We start from the raw sequence: 19,337 nt of genomic DNA, 5'->3' as shown, positions 1-19,337 counted from the left end.
CTGGTTCTGACCAGGTGAGAAGAGATGAAAGTATAATAAGTAATGAGATGTAATTTGAAGGTTGGCTGCATTTTCTTGAACAGTGATAAATACAGTTCTTTTGCATTGTAATCATCATGTGAGGGATCCTCTAGCAAGCAGGAGGCTTGCAATGTGTTGTCAAGGTCTGGACAGAAAGGCCGTGTGTAAGGATGATAATAGTTCAAGATGCTCTTTACTTCTTTGTAGCTTTCTGAGTGTTTGGGAAACTAGATTGCAGTCCCTCCAGATTTTAAAATGAATAATCCTTAATATTGCCCCACCTTGTGGTGTGTGCAGAGTGCTTCAACAACCCCAAATCCATGCTGAATTTGTAAAGCAAAACTTGCAGAGGCAGTTGATGTAGCTGTTCAGTGGCACAGGGAAATGACATCCTGCTGCAGGACAGAGCCAAGGTGTTATAACTGGATTCAAACATGAGTAACTTGGGCTCTTACTGCCATATCAAGAGTGTCACAGAAATGATGCCCCCTTCAAAAACAGCAAGCACTTGGACTGCAATAGAGAAGTCTGTCAGTATTAGTTGTGAGTTTGATGCTGAGCATTTTCTGGTGCTACATTCGTGGATTTCAGCCAGGATATCAACCCAAGGACACACGTAAAAGTGTATCTGCATTTTGTGATAGTGATATGCTCTCTGTATAAACACTGTGAATTCCCTGTGAATTACTGGTACATCACCTGAGACAGAAATATCGTGGACATCAAAAAGGTAATAGTAGCAGGGAGTAAGGGTACGGGTTCATGCTTGAGCTTCGTGCTGCAGCTGGTGCTGGATCCAGGATTTCATGTGCCCTGCAATAATGTGAGTACATTGAGTGCAACGCGGACTGGTGCAGTGGAGAGCTGAGCTACTCCTTCGGTGAAAGTCTTGTCAGAGTTCGTAATGTGGGTTAACATGCATAATTCAATCAATCCTGGTTTTCCATGTTCAGAGCTCTGTAACTAAACACCGATTTGCTAAACACAACTTGAATAATGAAGTGATCTGTGTCTAAAGGCCTTTCTCAGTACCATCCCATTGTAAAAAGAAAGAAGGAAAATAGAGCTGTATCTTTTCTTCCTGTGTTTTAAAATAGCATGGTATTCGCAATGGAGAATATTTATCTTCATCCCTGTTTGCTTCACGTATTTCATGCGTGTGCCTGGCATGAGCACTAAGTTAGAGGTGGTGTACCCAAAGTGTTGTGAGCCCTTTGTCCAAAGCTTTTTCTTCTATTAATCATCAGACCTAGGTGATTCCACAGAGAAGGTTAAAAAAAATAAAATTATGTTTCTTGCTCAATTTAGACGTTGTAGGTCAAAAAATATGTTTATATGCTGCATAGTCAAGTTTTGCAAAGGAACATAGGTCTGTATCTGTTTTGTACCTTTTATATTCAAATCTTGCCAGTATTATAGATGATTTTGTTTTCTCTGAGTGGAAGCTCTGTTCCGTGTGACAAAATACAAACATACTCCGGTAGTTCGTAAGAAGCTAAAAATACTCTTTAAGCTGATAAAGGCATGATATGACTTCTGAAAATGCAAAGCAGTTTTTTCCTGTGCCGTTACTTTCTTTAGGTCACTTGGTGTTTATGATACTGTGATCTTCTGCAGGAGAGACTTTGATAAAATGGGAGCAAAATAAAATAGTTGGGAAGGAAGCCTGGCAGTCTTGGTCAGTGGGATGGCAAGGTGGTAATAGGAGTACTCAATGTTTTTTTCTCTGCTCTGGAGAGGACTTTGTTTTGTATAAATATTTCACTCCTGGGCATTTGCTGTTGGTATACACTGCTGCGTCATCGTTGCATCGTGCTGAGGATTTTGCTGCCCATATCTTAGAAATGCAGTAAGAGATTCTAGCAAGTAATATCTGTTTTACTGTAAATTTTGTAATTGAACAGCTTTTCCAAGCTTGCTATTTTTTCTAATTAACTGGATGTAGAAATTTTTTACGCAGTTCCTTTTTTTCCAACCCCCCCCCTTCTCCCCCCCCAGTTTCACTTTCATTTTTCATAGAGCTCGGGTTGGGAGGAACCTCAGAGACCTCTGGTTCCAAGCCCCTGCCATAGGCAGAGACGCCACCCACTAGATCAGGTTGCTCAGGGCCTTGTTCAACCTGGCCTTAAACACCTCCAGGGATGGGGCATCCACAACCTCTCCGGGCAACCTGTGCCAGTGCCTCACCATGCTCTGAGTGAAAAATTTCCTCCAAGCATCTAATCTAAATCTCCCCTCCCACTGTTGCCCTTCTGGGCTGCAAGCATGCACTGCTGGCTCACGTTGAGCTTTTTGTCCACTAAAACTCCCCAACTCTTTCTCTACAGGGCTGCTCTCAGTGAGTTCTTCTCCCAGTCTGTCCTCGTGTCAGGGATTGCCCCAACCCAGGTGCAGCACCCTGCACTTGTTGAACCTCATTCAGTTCACATGGGCCTACTTGTCAAGCTTTTCATGCACTATTTTTCTACTACTTCATTTATAGCTTACTGTAGACATCTGAATTCTAGCAGTGTACCATGGAAACCATAAAATTTACCTTGAAGAGCTGCTAAACATCTGCTCTGCAAACTTAAATGCTTTGGTTTATTTTCAGCATAGCCTGTTTGGGCATTGATTTTCCTTCTGTTACTTTTTCAGACCATATAGCTTTGCTTTATCTACATCATTTTTTTGTTGCTGACTTGTAGAAAAGCATTTGGTGTGGTACACTAGACTTTTTTTTTTTTCCTTGCAGAACAGAAGCCAGGCATATCATTCAGTAACTAGGTGCAGTGTGTTTGATGAGATACCACTGGGTCGTGGGGGAAGAGAAGGTTTGTGACATGACCATTTGCTCTGTAAATCCTTAAATCTGTTAGTATTATGATTTTAAGAGGGGTTTGGGTACTGGTTATGGACCAGAACTGAACAGTAATAGAAAACCTCACAAATATGGAGCAAAAAGGAGTCCTTGCCACAGCTGCAAAGCAGTGTTTTTAATACAAAATTGTTAATGCTCTTGAGTAGCCTGTAGCAAGCTCAGAAGGGACAGGGTGTGTACAAGTGCTAGCACTCAAATTGATTGATCTTTTCCAGGCCTGAGTCTGGCTATTTTGCAGAAATTTTGTCTTTGAACATGAAACGCAAACTTTTGGTAAATACTCTCTTAATTACATTTTTCCCCCTTCCTCCACAGGAAGAAGAATGCCAACACGAATATGAACTGAACCATTTCCTGCACTTTTCACGGTGCCTGGGTGCTCACATCCGATGGTTAGAGACAGAGACTTGTCTCTTGCCAAACTGCTTCCTCGGACAAGATGAAGCCAAGGAAGAGCTTTCTGATGCACTGGAGTCACAGTGACTGCTGCCCAATTTAAAATCAATGTGAGACTGCGCTCCAGCTGCCTGGCGAGATGAAAGAAGTGGTGTTGTGGTCGCCCGAAGAGGTGACAAATTGGCTAACAGAAAATGCTGTGCCGGAGTATTGTGAGCCGTTGAAGAGCTTCACTGGACAGGATTTGATCAACCTGACGGAGGAGGATTTCAAGAAGACACCTCTTTCCCGGGTGTCTTCCGACAGTGGACAGCGGCTATTGCACATGATTGAGACCTTAAAAATGGCTCATCACATCGAGGCTCACAAAAACGGGCACATCAATGGGCACATCCGCGTCAGCATGAGCAACACCACACATGAAAATGGCTTTAGTAGTAAAATGAAGCTGAACGGGGTGCCAAATGGGTATAAGAAGGAGATGATAAAGATCCCCATGCCAGAGCCAGAGCGCTCACAGTATCCCATGGAATGGGGGAAGACTTTCCTGGCTTTTATTTATGCACTTTTTTGTTTCATCTTTACCACAGTGACTATCTCAGTTGTTCATGAAAGAGTGCCTCCCAAGGAGGTGCAGCCTCCCCTACCAGATGCATTTTTTGATCGTTTTGATCGGGTGCAATGGGCCTTTTCTATTTGTGAAATTAACGGCATGATCCTTGTAGGACTGTGGTTTGTTCAGTGGCTGCTGTTAAAATACAAGTAAGTAAAATCTTCGGAAACCAAGTGCTCGTGTACATACTCGTGACGGCTTTTGGAGGTCAGACACTGGTTTACATCCAAGTAAAATGAAGTTTGTTGTGATATTGCTGATTTTGGTATTCCAAACTGAAATAGATGCCATGCAATGGGCTCTGCAGTTTGTTTGGGCTTATTGTGCTAAATTGGGGAGTTCAGTCCAACTGCCACATCAGAAACCAAGGAACAGCACTGGTCTTGCTTGCCTGCAGAGTTAACTTGAGCCCTTTTCACATGTGAAAAACCTTGAATTGGATATAATGATGTTCTTAACTCAGTTGACTGCTCTGTCTAAATAAAAATGAGGACAACTTATGCTGACATAACTCATCAACTGTGAACTGACTTGGGATGGATTTAGTCTCACTGTAGTTTGCCTGATGTGAAGATCCTACCCTAAGTTTACAGTACTCTTGGACAAAAACAGCAGGCAGTGGTTTAGTCTGTGCACCTAAGCAGTGCTGCATAAAAAGTTTTGAAGTATATTTTCTGCTTGACATTAGGTGGGACAGGTAACACCAAGAACAGAGGATGTTGAAAGCTAACCATAAAGTACACAAAAGTGTAGATACGCAGTGAGTTTACAAGGTTATCTGGGTGCTTGCTCATACCTGGTCAGAATTGCAATGGTAAATTTGCCTGCGAGTGCAAGGCACTTACTTTTTATTCTCTACAGAGTGGATGTGCATGCTGATGCTTAATTTGGTATTTTTAAAGTGCCGTAAATCCACACCTTGGGCTGCCTTACCATGAGTGATCTGGTATAAATCCTTGTGCTGCTATGAATGTGAAGTCTTCAAAGTCAAGTGGCTTGAAGCAGTATGAAGTGGCACGCCACTTTTACTTTCAAAAACCAGATGCAAGCGTGCCCCACAACTGCCTCAACCCAAAGGGCTCTCTTCTCTGCTAATGCAGGATCTCTTTCTTTACCTGTTCCCTGACTCTTTTATGTGGCTTCTATGTTTGAAAAAATAATAATTGGAAGGCGTATAACTTGGGCACCACCATGTTCAATACAAGATCCTTTGGTTTACAGGACTTCGTAATGACCGTAGAATTTTAGATTGCCCTTTTTCAAAAAAGTAAAACCAGATGCCACTCACTCTTGTAATGGAGAAAAACTTTAAAACTTAAATGTGAGCAGGTTGTTCACCAGCTTGCTAAGGTTACAGATAGCCTGAAAGGAGAGAATTGCTAAGCTAGGGCAGATACCTTTATGCAATATAGTTGTAGGTTTCCATAGCTAAATGTAGAAGTAATCCATAAGATGCTGTGAACTTCTCATTCCAGGGAGCTAATCCAGATACTGTGGAGACACAGCTTTTGCTTTGTGTCTTTTCACTAATGCACTGTGTATGAGCACTTCCTATAAAAAAAAAAAAGCCTTATTTTATCAAATACAAAGGTCATTAATAGATAGAGTGAGCAATGGAAAAATAAATCAGTCCTGAGACTGTTTTTTTCACCTTTTCTGTTGCTTTATACTAGTTAATGTATTTTCTCAGCTGAAATTTCAAAACCATTGTATGTTTTTACAGAGATGGTGTTCCTTAAAGGAAAGTTTCTAGAATGGTTATTTTAGTCCATTTATTTTTATTATAGAAACTGTGAAACTGCCTTTTTTTTTTTTTTTTTAACGTGCACACATTTATAGGAGGAAGACTACCCTGGTGTGTTCTCTTGTTCTGTTTATGGCTTTATCAGCTTCTGTATCAGATCCTACGTCAGTAGCTGCAGTGCTGAACTCTCCTCCCTGCTCTGGTCCAGCTGCCTACGGTGAAAAGGGGAACCGTAGACTTGGTGTCCCTGAGCATAAAATGTTCAAAACCAAGGGGAGCACCCAGAGAAGGCCATGTGGAAGTGCTCTCAAAAATGGAGTGTCAGGTTAATCGGGCAGTACAAGGGATCAAACACACAGTGATGAATTAAGAACAGCAGAATCCATAAGGTCCTTGGAGATTTCAAAGCAGTGGGGGATGGGTTGACTTGATAACAAAGTTTTATGGCATCGTTGATAGGTGTGGAGAGTTTTCCCTCCATTTACTTTGATGTATTCACTCATTCTTCCTCTAGTGTAAAGGGAAGTTGGAGTCACAGAGCTTTCCATTTTCATTACCAGTCCTGGACTGTGCCAGTCAGTATGTGTCCTGGTCACATACTGCTTTCTTGTTGTAAAGGAGCAGAGCTATCAAGGTCTGCGATCTGTCAGTATGCAGCAGAAGGAAAAAGCAGGAGAGATGCTTATGGGAACAGGACAGTGACACAGCTTTCTCCTGAGGACCTTGCTCTTGTGGCTTTGGTTGGTGAACCACAAAATGCTATAAAAGAGCTGAATCACTTTTGTGGCGTGGGTTATCACCTTCCTTTGGAACTTAATTCAAGAACAAAGGGAGGAAATTAAGCCAGATGGACCCTCGTCACTTTTCTGACTTCCAGTGGTGCCAGGGATGGCGATTGCCACAGCCCGTTGGAGATCTGAAGATGAGATGTGAAGCCAGGTGGTTGTTCAGATGAGAGCGCTACCGTTTGTGGCCCTCTCTGAGGGAAAGTTCAGGATCGCTGATGAACCAGAAGCATTATTGTCCATGAGCTGAATTGCAGCCAGTGGCTGGGTTGGACCTTTAACCAAAGGAGGCAGTTTCCTTGTTGCAGGCTTTTCCTGAAACACTTGTCTTTGTCAAGCAGTGAAACTCTTATTGCTTGTCATATTGCACCCATGTTTACCAATAGCCTGATTTCATCCCAGATGAGCCTGCTGTTCTCCCAGGAGACGAAGGCTGATAGGGGTGTGTCATTCATGATACTGATCACTCAGACCTTCCTTGTGTAGTCCAGGGATTGCATGATGGTGTCGAGTAAGACCTATGTGTCTTTTGTTGGACTGCAAAGCTACGCCAAAATGGAAGAGGATGCTGGATGTGTTCACTCAGCTAACCATGGTGCAGACTTTCCCTTGGCCTCTGTTACTGCTTTCGTGCGTAAAAATTAATTTTAACTTCAGGCAGATAGTGGAGTTTCCATCTGCCTTTGCCCTGCCTGCTCAATGGCTTGCTCAGGAGTGAGGGTTTTGGTGCCAGGCACTAGATGTGACGCAAGGATCCATGCAGAGCACTGTCCGTGGCGTTTATGGCAGGGGGATTTGGCTGGTTTCACCAGAAATCAGGAGCGGGGTGGATGCTTGGCTGGGGACCCTGGGCTGCCCGAGCCTTTTTCCACAGACACAGCAGGGAGCCCGAGGAGCCCAGGCAAGCTGCCTGTCTGCAAGCACTGCCAAAGTCCTGTTAACTTCTCTGGGAAGCATTCCCAGATGGTTCAGGAGAAGCACAGCGATGGTTTTTGGCAGTGTTTGACATCTGATTCAGCCTGCGTGCTCACAGGATTGAAAAAGCTGCGTACTCGCTACCCACGTGAGGTGAGATCTGGATAGTTGTAATAAAGTTCCTCCTGGCCAGTAATAAGCCTAGAGAGTGTACTTGTTAGCTGGCCCACACACGAGCAAAATCATGTTGAGAAAGAAAAAATAGGAGGTCTTTTAGATTTTATTTTATTTTTTTTAAATTACAGTACAAAGCACTTTGATGCAGATTTTCCTAAGCTAAAGTACATAATTCATCTTTAAACCAAGTAGTTTCATGGGTAATGTTAATAAAAGCATTAATTGCTCAGCAAAACACTGCCACTTCTTTGGTCTCTTGAATGCAGTGCTACTCAGTCTTTAATCCCCAACCTCACCTTTTGTCTTGATAGGAGGGTATAAAGAAAAGCAAGCTCCTGTATTGTTACAAAAGCCAGGCACACACGTGAGGTCTTTAACAGATCACCCTTCCAAGAGAAAAACTGTGCACCTAAACCACAGAGGAAAACCACTACCCCAGGGGCCATGGTGCCTTCAACTCAAGGTCTTTTCCAACCTAGATAATTCTGGGATTCTATGATTCAGTCCATGGAGCTACACTAATAAAGTATAATTTTTAACTCCCAGTTGTGTCCCTGTTTTCACTGGGGGGCGGGAGGACACTTGAAATGTTCTGTCTCAATAGCAGTGAGCAGTCAAGTGCAAAATGCACTTATACTGTTATATTTGAAGCTTTTCTGATAAATTAGGACATTCACGTTGTTATTGATTTGGCACTGCAAAGTTGTACTCCTCTGAGAGTAGAGCACTACAGTTTAATAACTCTGTCAAAAACTTTAAAAACTAAAAAACAAATGGCCAATTCCAGCTTTGAAAGAGCTCAGCTCAGTAAAAATGTTTTGTTTGTTTTTTAACAGTGAAAGCTTTAAGATAGCAACAAATGAATGTCAGGACTTGCAGCTTGTATTACAAACCTTGTAGTACCCAAATTATCCTAAGTATAAATAACAATGATTTAAAATCAACCCAGACAAAAAGGGCCTGTAGCAGCAGGACACAGCAGTGATTAAATTCATGAACTGCTGTAATTGGATATGCCCTCCGTTTCATAAAGCCGTTGGTGATTTCTCTTTGCTGAAAGCTACGCAAGACAGATATAGTTTGCTTTCCATCCTGATGGGTGTGCTGGAAGGGATTTAATTGCCATGGTTCTTTCCTTATGACATTTTACTTGCTAGGTAGCAGTGAAACTCAGTAGGCCTGTTTTGGGGCTGGCAGTCACTTCCAAGTCAAACTTGCAGCCCTTTACAATGGGTGCTCTCACTGTTTCTGCAGAACTGCCCTACGTTACCCCAGAATTCAGCAACTTACTGGCAGCCATCACTGAGTGAATCTTATGCAGCTACAGCTGCTTGCCTGGAGAGTGCTTTCCTATGGAAACACCCTATCCTGTGGCCAATGCAGCTCTAAGTTTATATTTGGGATGTTTTATTGCTGATGTGAATTGCTTCCTCTCTTAATGCCGCTCAATAAAGATATGTTCTCATTCATTTGGGTCATACAAGCTATTTCTTCTAAAGCAATCCTTTGTAATTACTAAAGGGTGTGTGTCAGCAGAAATTAACTTACAATATTTTCTTTATAAGATGAAAGGCAGTAACTTTATCCCCTGCTTTGAATGGAAAATTAGTGACCAATCTAAGTTAATGGAGGGGTGTGGGGCATGAAATCCCTTTTAATGTCTTCAGCACTAAATCTGAGCAGGCTTTTGTATTCTAATCCTTAAATTTCATGTAATCAACTTCATGGGTAATGTTAGTTGAGTTGTTTGTGTACTTCTGACCTGTAAAGCGTGGGAATATTTGTAAAGGAATTCAGTATCCACAGGTGCAAGTTGGTATACATGAATAAGTCATGAATTTCAAAAGCATCAAGAAGAGAAAAGTAAATAGCTTGTGTGTTTTATTTACTCTTGCATGTTGTATTTGCATTGAGTAACCTCCTTTTTCTTTTTCCTCTCTTTTTTTTTTTTCTTCTAGGTCTATAATTAGCAGAAGATTTTTCTGTATAGTTGGCACACTATACTTGTATCGGTGTATTACAATGTATGTAACTACACTCCCAGTACCTGGCATGCATTTCAAGTGTTCTCCAAAGGTAAACTTCATCTTGCTACTTTTCTTTATTTTAATCTTCATGTTTTCCCCTTGTCCTGCTGATGCCAAAACCGTGAGCAGTCCTTTCGCAGTGATTGCTACTAATTTGAAATACCAACTTGGCATCACAGGGAGACTTCCATCTGCAGATCATCAGCTTCCCTCTTGGCTAAGGTGCTGGCAATTTGCTTTTGGGCAGGGCAAGCATTTTCATCCTTCAAAAAGTGTAAATCTATGTAATTTCTCTAGCAGTTGGAACTGATTTGTATGTTCAGCATTTTTTTGTCTCCATTGAAGTGGTCAAAGGTTGCTACCTACAGAAGTTCCATATGTGACACATTTCTAAACACTTCAGTGTGTCAAATCTGATTATGATTTGTACTTGAAATTGACCCAAAGAGACTTTTTAAGGACAGTTTTACATGAAAAACTCTCCCCTTTGCTGCTATTTGCCCCTGCATATATTGCAATTGTGTTAGTGCAAACACTTGCTCCCCTCCTCCTTGAACTAGCTCTGTTTGTTGTGCCAAAAAATAAAACAGTCTTAAGAAAACCATGGCTGAAACCAAGTTACTGAGATGGAGTTGTTTAGACAAATCTCTTTAAGTCAATGTTGAAGGGTAATTCACGGTAATTCATGAAACAAGGAGTGTTGTTGTATCCTCAGTAAGTTTGCAGATGACACCAAGTTGGGGGGATGTGTTGATCTGCTCGAGGGTAGGAGGGCTCTGCAGAGGAATCTGGATAGGCTGGATTGAGGCCAACGGTACGAGGTTCAGCAAGGCCAAGTGCCGGCTCCTGCACTTTGGTCACAACAACCCCATGCAACGCTAGAGGCTTCGGGCAGGGTGGCTGGAAAGCTGTGCAGAGGAAAAGGACCTGGGGGTGTTGGTCGATGCTCGCCTGAACATGAGCCAGCAGTGTGCCCAGGTGGCCAAGAAGGCCAACGGCATCCTGACTTGTATCAGGACTAGTGCAGCTAGCAGGACCAGGGAGGTGATCGTCCTCCTGTACTCTGCTCTGGTGAGGCCGCACCTCGAGTACTGTGTTCAGCTTTGGGCCCCTCACTACAAGAAGGCCATCGAGGCCCTGGAGCGTGTCCAGAGAAGGGCTACGAAGCTGGTGCAGGGCCTGGCACACAAGGCCTGTGAGGGGCAGCTGAGGGCACTGGGGTTGCTTAGTCTGGAGAAGAGGAGGCTCAGGGGAGATCTTATTGACCTTACTACAATTACCTTAACGGAGGTTGTAGTGAGGTGGGGATCAGGCTGTTGTCCCAAGCAGCAAATGATGAGATGAGGGGAAAGGGCCTCAAGTTGCACCAGGGGAGGTTTAGGTTGAGTATTAGGAGTTTTTCAGTCTTTACTGAGAGAGTTGTGTGGCATTGGAACAGGCTGCCCAGGGAGGTGGTTGAGTCACCACCCCTGGAGGTCTTCAGGAAACATGTAGCTGTAGAACTCAGTAACATGGTTTAGTGGTGGACTTGTCGGTACCATGTTAAGGGTTGGACTAGATGATCTTAGAGATCTTTTCCAACCTGAATGATTTGGTGATTCCATGATCCATCTCTCTCACACAGCATAGGAAACAAGGTTTGTGTATTAGACGCACATGTTCTTTCTCCATAGCAGTTCGTTTTCTTGCCCCTTCTACGTAAGTTGTAGCACAGACAGGAGAAAGGGGGGGGACGGGGACTAATTTCTGTGAAACATCTGAACATCTTTAGCATGCACAGTTCAGCAGGTTTGTTTGCACAACCATGAATTAGATGACAGGTAGCAAAGTCATAAATCAAGATTGTGTTTTGGCTTGATACACGTGCTGTCACAACTTTGTTGAAGATTGCTGGTACATACAAGCCTGTGGGACAAACAAAGCTGAAACGCTTGGGTTCCTCAGGGAAGTAAAGCCAACAAACGTGCTGTATTGTTTATTTGACAGCCCAGAGGACTTGCCAAGCCACATGTGGCTTCTTGAGGGACCTAAGTCTTTTGTAAAGAAAAGTGAGGGGGAGAGGAGTCAACATTGTATTTGATCAGTCAGCTATTATGAAACTTAAAAAAACACACAGGGAGCAAAGTGAGTAAATCTGCCATTTTTGTAAATTTACAGCATTGGCAAGTTGTTCTCATTACTCAATGAGCTTGTTCTCATTACTCAGACAAGCCAATGTTGTGTCCTTCTATTGCCCTGCTTAAAAAGATCAGCTGGGCTTTCTTGAAAGCTATAAATACAGTGGTGGGAAAAAGCTTCTCAACACCTTACTGAGCTGCAGGGGATTGTGAAGAGCAGTTTTGGGGAGCATTTTTAAGTTTTGTAAGGAACTGCAAGCAGGAAATATTTAAATGCTACAAAAGCTTTGTGTAGATCTGTCCAAAAAGTACGATTTCCTATTGTTAAAGCAAGAAGGAGCTTTAAAACAAAGGAGGAAGATACGTGCAATGGCCAGTCGGGGGTTCTATGTTCTTGTCTGGCTGTTAAATGGTTACTGTGGACGATAAAATGAGGTAAGGATCCAGCACGCTGAGTGCACTGATCCATTTGGCTGCCTCCTTTGAGCTCAGATGGTTCCTGCTTCCTGCTGGGTCCCGGAGGTGCTCAGCACATCCTGGTTGGGCTTTTCCCACAGCGCACATTTTTGTGGTTTTGTTTAACAGTTGGGCTGGTGTTAGAGCTGGAAGCAGCAAAAGCAAGGTCTGGGGACGTTGTCGACTGCCTGTAGGGCACTTGGTAGGAAGGAAAGGGGCAAGAAGATCTTGGTTTGCTTCGATTTGGCTTTCCAAAGGCAAATTGAAGGTTTTCAGAAACACATTCTGAGCCAACATGGTGTGTTGGAGGTCGTTCAGAGCATATCCCTCGGGTGTGAGGAACGTCCCTGTTGCTCGTGTGGATTGTGTGAATGGAAGCCCTTGCAGAATTGGCACCGTGTGCTGACAAACACCATTTCTTGTTCTTTTGCAATGTGAGGTGGGAAGAAATGATTTTGAAGGCTTTTCAAGGCAGGGCAGGGGCTGCCATAGATGTTGAAGTGAGTGAGATGCTCTATTTTGTGTGTTAAATGTGACGTTAGGCAGCTAGATGTACAGGTTAGGCAGTTCATCTTATTTTCTGTTGGATTATCATCTGTAGGGCTTGTGTTGTTATGAACAAGATCAGTTAAATAAAGTTTGATTTATTTGAAGTGCTTTGTCTCTTGAACAGAAGGGAAAACAGATGTTTAAAGAACATGACAAATTTCTAACTATAGCTGGGAATATTTTTAACCCCTTTTCTTTTTGTGAAACTGTATTTTTGAGACTGTATTGCGGAATTCCTAGGTTTTCCAATAGTCATTATTTTGATCCTCACTGCACATATGTGGCATCTCCCAAGGATATAATGAATAAAAAGTCTGAACCTATTACCTCTGCTTGAAGATTCCTGCTAAAATATTTTCCCGCACAGCCATGAACTTTAGCAAAGGCTGTCAGCAAGACCTCAGATAAAGATTATGCCATGGTAGCAGTAATAAGTATTTATGAATAACAGAAAACAATTTTTGCTCACCTGCCTGTTTTACCATAAGCGTGGCACTCTTGAGTGTAGGCACAGACAGGAGTTTAACACTTCTTGGACCGTTCTTCTGATTCAGTATTATACTGAAAAATGCCATGTTTTTCATCGCAACCAAAAGTGACCAGGTAAAGGGATTTTTTACACATGTGCATACTTTCATAAATATCTGTATGTGTAAATAATATTTCCTTCTTCATTCTATTCTGTGAGTGTAGGAGAAAACAGTAATCCTTCAGATGATTGTATTTATAGGGAATTGTAATAATTTCTTTGACTTCCTATCTTGGGAATACTTCAAATAAAATAATACTCGAAACAAATGAATGCAGGTGTGTGCAGCTTGTACTCACGTGAAGACTCTCTATAATGCATGCAAAGGATCATTAAAAAAAAAAGTCTCATTTCCAGTCTTTTTTCTTTTCCTCTGGAAATATATTGCTGGCTTTTGGGAAAGGTGGTAGGATTTACTGAATAAAAAGCAACGCAAAAAGAGAGAATAAGAGAGAGACAAAGTTGCTGGCTAATGCCATGCTTTAAATTTAGGAAAGTTACTGCTGATACGTTACCACACGTTTGTGTTTCACTCTTTCACCAGCTATTTGGAGACTGGGAATCTCATCTGCGAAGGATAATGAAACTGATTGCTGGTGGAGGATTGTCCATCACAGGATCCCACAACATGTGCGGCGACTATCTGTACAGCGGTCACACCGTCATATTAACTCTTACATACTTATTTATCAAAGAGTGTAAGTTTGTCACTGTTCATGGTGAATTTCCTGTTGTATAAATTATCTGCTTATTAAAGCATTATTGTGATTAGTAAATACAATTAAAGTAAAAATGCACCCCTTTCAATTAAAGAAAAGTAACACTACTTCAAGGACATAGGCCTTACTGAAAAAGAAAACTTTGGAGACAAAGCTAAACGCTTTACTATGTAGATGACTGAATTATGCATTTTATTTCAGAACTGTTTTCTTTAAAATATAGTTTATACTTTCCTGCACCCTGCCTGATGAATGGTACTTTAACTATGTATCTCCTTGTCTAGGGAGAGATAGATGCCATGCTAAATGCAAGGTTGCTCATTTTGCAAGAATTAATGCATACATTTATCTCCTATGGAAGGCAGGAGGAATGGATTGTCAGCTATATACAGTCTATATTGAAGTACAAAACAGTGGATGCTACAGACCACAATACATTAGATTTTTATGTGTCAGGCCTCTTAAAGATTTCATAACCTTTCTATTTTCCAAGTATCTTATTAAATTGTTCTCGTAGGTAGAGTCACACCCTAAGAGAATGATGCTTCTTTTGTGATCTCAGCATTCCTGCTCTTAATCTTAACGCTGGCGTCACACTATCCACTCAGGATTGCAGGCTGTGTCCTCTGCTAATTACAGCAGTAGTCTTGAGCACCAATAACATTACACTTTGAAATAATCATTGCTTGTGCTTCTTTACAGATTCCCCACGGCGACTCTGGTGGTATCACTGGCTTTGCTGGACGCTCAGCATGGTTGGGATGTTCTGCATCCTCCTTGCTCATGACCACTACACTGTGGACGTGGTGGTGGCTTACTACATCACTACAAGACTTTTCTGGTGGTATCACACGATGGCCAACCAGCAAGTGAGTTTCTCCCAGTCTCTGGATCCACATGGCTCTGCTTGCTGTAGCGTGGCAGTGGGTGAATATCCACACTTTGCCTTGAGCCTTTCTGCAGAAGTAGGAATGGACAAGCACCCATCTCTTGTGAAGCACCCTGCTCTTCCCCCTTCACTTTGGGCTTGCAGGAAAGAAGAAGAGTCATCAGTTGGGTTCATCTTGTGCCTTGACCGCAAAAAATATCTGAAGGTGTTCCTGCAGGCAGGCAAGCAGGCCTACCTCCTTTGGCTGTGTAACCTCATTTTTTTGAAGTTTCTCTGAATTTGGGCTGAAGAGGTTTTGTTGTATTAGAGCAAACCATTTAGAAGTGGTACTTCTTTAAGCTACCTGGGTACCAGAATACCTTGTATTCTGTTGTGTGCCCTTTATTTGAGTGATAGGTCTCTTGAAGAACAGTATGAGGCTTCACAAAAAATGAACCAGTTTTTCAAAGTGTTTCCAAGTGGGTAAGTTCGCTCCTCTAACCAAGGGAAATACTTTCCTTTTGGAGGATGGTGGGTGAGAGCCCAGCCTGCTCCTGTCCTAAGGTCTGTGCCTGAGAAGACATGAAAAATGGGGTGATGGGGGAAATACTGAGAAGAAGGAGCTGCTTAGGAGGAGATGCATCACATGATGGGAGATAACAAAGTATGTTTTTTACAACACTGAAATACTTGATCAGAGAGCAGCCGTAAGTGATACGAAGGTCTAAATGAGGTCTTGTGCCATTTTCATTGTTCTTACTTTCCTGTCAGTGAACTGGATAAGCTAGTGAAAAGATGAGCTTACCATTGCCTAAGAATGTGAACAAAAATGCACAATTCTGTTATCTGTGGAGAGGACGCATAGTGAGTTAAGAGAAACTTAAGGTAACTTTTCTTAGGTCTGTAACAACAAATCAGTGTCCAAGTATTTTTTTTTTCTACACAACATGGAGAAGATATTTTGCTTGCCTGTTGCATATGAGTCCAGTTTATTACGCTTGATAAAAGCCTCCTGTGATGGTAGGAAGTTAGTTAATATTATGGCAGTGATGATTTTTAGTTCATACCAGGGTCATCTAGCTACCATGGCATATATTATTCCTGTGGCTTTGATTCTGCTTGAAGCAGTACCCCACAGTCAAGCCTTGTTGTAGATTTCTCCCTCCAAATTCCTGGTTGCAAAGAATGCAGCTTAATGTTCAGCCAGTTCAGGACCTGCTGTGTTTGACAGCAGACTGTGTTTAAACTTCCTATCTGTTGTCATATAGCACTGGACTGAGTTCCATGCCTCAGATTTGCTCCTGTGCTCTGTCAGAATGACAGTGCTGAGTGGCCATGTTTCCGAGCTGGAAGCTACTGAAGCCAGAGTTACCCTGAGTGCTACTGAGGACTTGCTTCAGAAAAACTCTTCGCCTTCATGTATAGAAATGTACCTGTTTTGCTGCATGGTGTGACTCACAGAAGATGGCTCAGCATTGCTTCCCTAATCTGCTGGGATGTTGGGAAATGCCAATCCCTGGCTCCTTACCTGGGCGTGCCTTTGTGTCCTAGTGCCTCTTCCTGGTGCTGCTCCACGTGCAGAGGCCCGTGGCTTGTGACTGACCTTAAAATTGAAAGCAGAAGTAACCCCAGCATTAAAGACATTTTTTTTTTTTACGTGTGAGTTTATAACACGGAAAGAAAGCTTGGTATACGAATCCTGTGTTTACACTTCCCAGTGGGCTCATACAGCTCTTCCCTGTTCTGTCATAACAAACGTGCAGCGAGGTAGTTGCATGACTTCCTCACCCACTCCTTTCGTCTCAGCAGTGGCTTGCTTTTGCTAGGAGAAGCAAATGGGTGGGTGGATGCGGTTTGAGAGCATGCGGAGGCTGGGGCAGGGTTCGCTCCCTCCTCTGGATGGGTTGAGGTGCCTTGCTCACTGGTGTGCATGCACACAAGTGGACTTGCAAAGGATTCTGGAGCTACAGATAATTTCAAATATAGTTATGGAAACAGCCATGCTTTGGGGCGGGTCTTTTCCATTCCCAACAGAGAGGTGAGATTGACCTTTCTTGCCCATCACTTTTTTCCAATGGGGCTGTTTAGCAGCTGAGGACTTGGAAATGACGGTGAGCCTCACTTCAGAGCAACTGGTCATGTGTGCAGGAAGGCTGTGGAAAAGTATCTTGGCTCCTCTGGATCTTTGTCCTTGTAGGTTTGTTTGGCAGGTATCTACACATACCAAGAGATTTTTGGAAGCAGCTGTAAGCAGAATGCCACTGATGTATGGTAGAAATCAACATGCAGTGAAGTCATGCAAGTAGTGTGCTCTCTTGTAATTTTTTTTTTCCTAATTATCTTTCTGCAGGTGCTAAAAGAAGCTTCCCAAACCAACCTCCTTGCGAGGGTCTGGTGGTACAAGCCCTTCCAGTACTTCGAAAAGAATGTCCAAGGAATTGTACCTCGCTCCTACCACTGGCCCTTCCCCTGGCCGGTGCTGCATCGAGGCAGGCAGGTGAAATACAGCCGACTGGTGAATGACACATAACAGTGTGTTGATGGACAAAATGGGGGGGAAAAGGACCTGTCCCAAGTGCTAAGAACTCCATACGAGAAGATGCCATAAAAAATAAAAAAATCAACCCCTCCCTAACCCTTTCTTTTAACAGTTACCTTGACTTAATCTATTCAGTTACCTGGTAAGCACTGTGATCTTTTTTTCTCTCCAAAGGATCTGCGTTGGACAACAATAAAGAAAATTTAACTTATCATGCACTGTTACACATTTCTTGTTAATAGATTTGGGATTTTCATTACCCATCACCATGTTCCTTTGTATATGATGCGAGAGCATAAATGAAATCTTTTCTATCATAAGTTCTGGTCTTTCCAGTCACGTCTGGGAATAATGCATATTATTTTCTTGGGAAAACATACTTTTCATATCTCTTGCCCCAAAGATTGGGCTGTAAGCCATTTTCTAGCAAATGACTATATGAAGGTTTCTGAATACCTGCCTTGGGGTAAAATCAAGAAATCTTTCTACCTGTTGCACCGTGATACAAATAAGATGATAGACACAGGAAGGTTTGGTAATCTTGATTTTGTAGAATCTGCAGTGACTGTGTCAAAAAGTGTGCAAAAAAAAAAGTTGTAAAGTGATTTTCTAAGTATTTCCTAACTTTATTTTTCAAAATGTGTATGAAAATTAAATTTAAAAAGATTTTTACATGTCAGAGAATAGAGAGTTAAAATTTAAAGAAAATGCTTCTTGGGAGAGAGAGATTTGTCTATGTTTCTAGTGCCTTTCTTGTCTTGATTGTATGGTTAGTAGGCAGTCTTAAATGTTTTTATTTAAAATAAAGTATTCCATGAAAGCAGAATTATATATACTGTATAATTACTAATTTTTGCATTTATAGCTAAATTAAACTGGAAATTTGCTTATAATGTTGAAATTGCCATGTCTAGGGAAAAACCAAATAGAAAGGGTCAGATCTTGTTCACACATTGTGGGCAGATCATACTAAATATATCACTTTATTGTCTACTTGGTAGCTGTATTTTAAAAAGAAAACAGCCATGAATTCCTGTTTTTTAAGAATTTTACAAATGATCACTGAGTGAACTAGGAGTGGTTTCTCCATCCCGTATTGAGATGTTGTTGAAAAACAACAAAGATATTCTATTTCTTTAAAATATTTGTGCAGAAACTGCATGTAATTATAAGTTTCACTCCTACCATACATACTGTATGTCTGGGGAAGTATTCTATCCTAATCTTGCCAATGTGCAGAACAAAATAGTTTTTTTAAGAATGATGAAGAGAAAATATATATATAAATATATATATATATATCCATTCTGTATTTTACGTGAAGCAGAGTTATCTTCTGTAGGGTTTTTGTGTATTCACAAGGTGATATTTGTATTGTAAAACAACAATGGTGAAGGAAAATAAAAAGGCTTTTGAAAAATGTAGTTTCCTTTATCTTCTTAATATTAATTTTAAATTTAAAGTTGGGTTTATTCTTCTTAACTTTGCCTTTAATTTTACATGTTATTGCACTGTAGGCCATCAAATTTGGACTGTATGGAAACTGCATTAATTTTGAATTGCTGTTCACCTTTGGCAAATCAGTGCCTTATCTGAAGTAAATGCTATGCAATAGATTCTGAACGTTTGGGAGCTGGGAGCAGATCTGAGAAGCCTTCCTTGGAACCATCACCAGGGCTTGAAAAATCTACCCCAAAACTGCTGGGATGGAGCACATTGCAGGGTAAACACCCATAACCCCAGGAGCTACCAATCTTGTTGCTTTAACTGAGAAAAAAAAAAAAAAAAGTCAAATTTCTGTGAGTACATTATGGTGAAATTGGTGAAGTGTCATTTTTTAATTTTATTTTTTGATGATTTCTCTCTACTTCTCTGCCCTGTTTCTCAGCCTAAGACCGCCTTGAAGAATCAATCCCGTGTTCTGCTGCTTTGCCTTGCTGTTGCTTGGGATGCTAGACAAGACTAACCCATTTCTTACCACTTCGCCCTGGGAGGGATTTCCTCATGTCCCACATTTCTTTG

At 41.8% G+C, this 19,337-nt stretch overlaps 1 protein-coding gene across 19 annotated transcripts in view; it reads left to right on the top strand.

The window, feature by feature from the left end:
• The window catches only part of SGMS1 (sphingomyelin synthase 1), a 92,775-nt gene extending 74,040 nt beyond the window's left edge, over window positions 1-18,735 (top strand). For 16 of the 19 annotated variants that reach the window (XM_083844519.1, XM_083844511.1, XM_083844507.1 and 13 more), the window contains 5 exons: window positions 3,197-4,039; window positions 9,470-9,587; window positions 13,734-13,887; window positions 14,611-14,777; window positions 17,127-18,735. In XM_083844519.1, the coding sequence (XP_083700645.1) occupies window positions 3,417-4,039; window positions 9,470-9,587; window positions 13,734-13,887; window positions 14,611-14,777; window positions 17,127-17,306 (1,242 nt within the window). In that variant the 5' untranslated portion in view covers window positions 3,197-3,416 and the 3' untranslated portion in view covers window positions 17,307-18,735. Of the gene's footprint in view, window positions 1-2,755; window positions 2,835-3,196; window positions 4,040-9,469; window positions 9,588-13,733; window positions 13,888-14,610; window positions 14,778-17,126 lie in introns of all 19 variants that reach the window. The other 3 variants (XM_083844512.1, XM_083844508.1, XM_083844509.1) reach the window with 1 other exon arrangement.
• Window positions 18,736-19,337: the final 602 nt, after the last annotated feature.

Source organism: Anser anser, assembly GCF_964211835.1.
Source record: "Anser anser genome assembly, chromosome: 7".
NCBI lineage: Eukaryota > Metazoa > Chordata > Aves > Anseriformes > Anatidae > Anser > Anser anser.
This window is presented reverse-complemented; position numbering and strand designations above follow the sequence as displayed.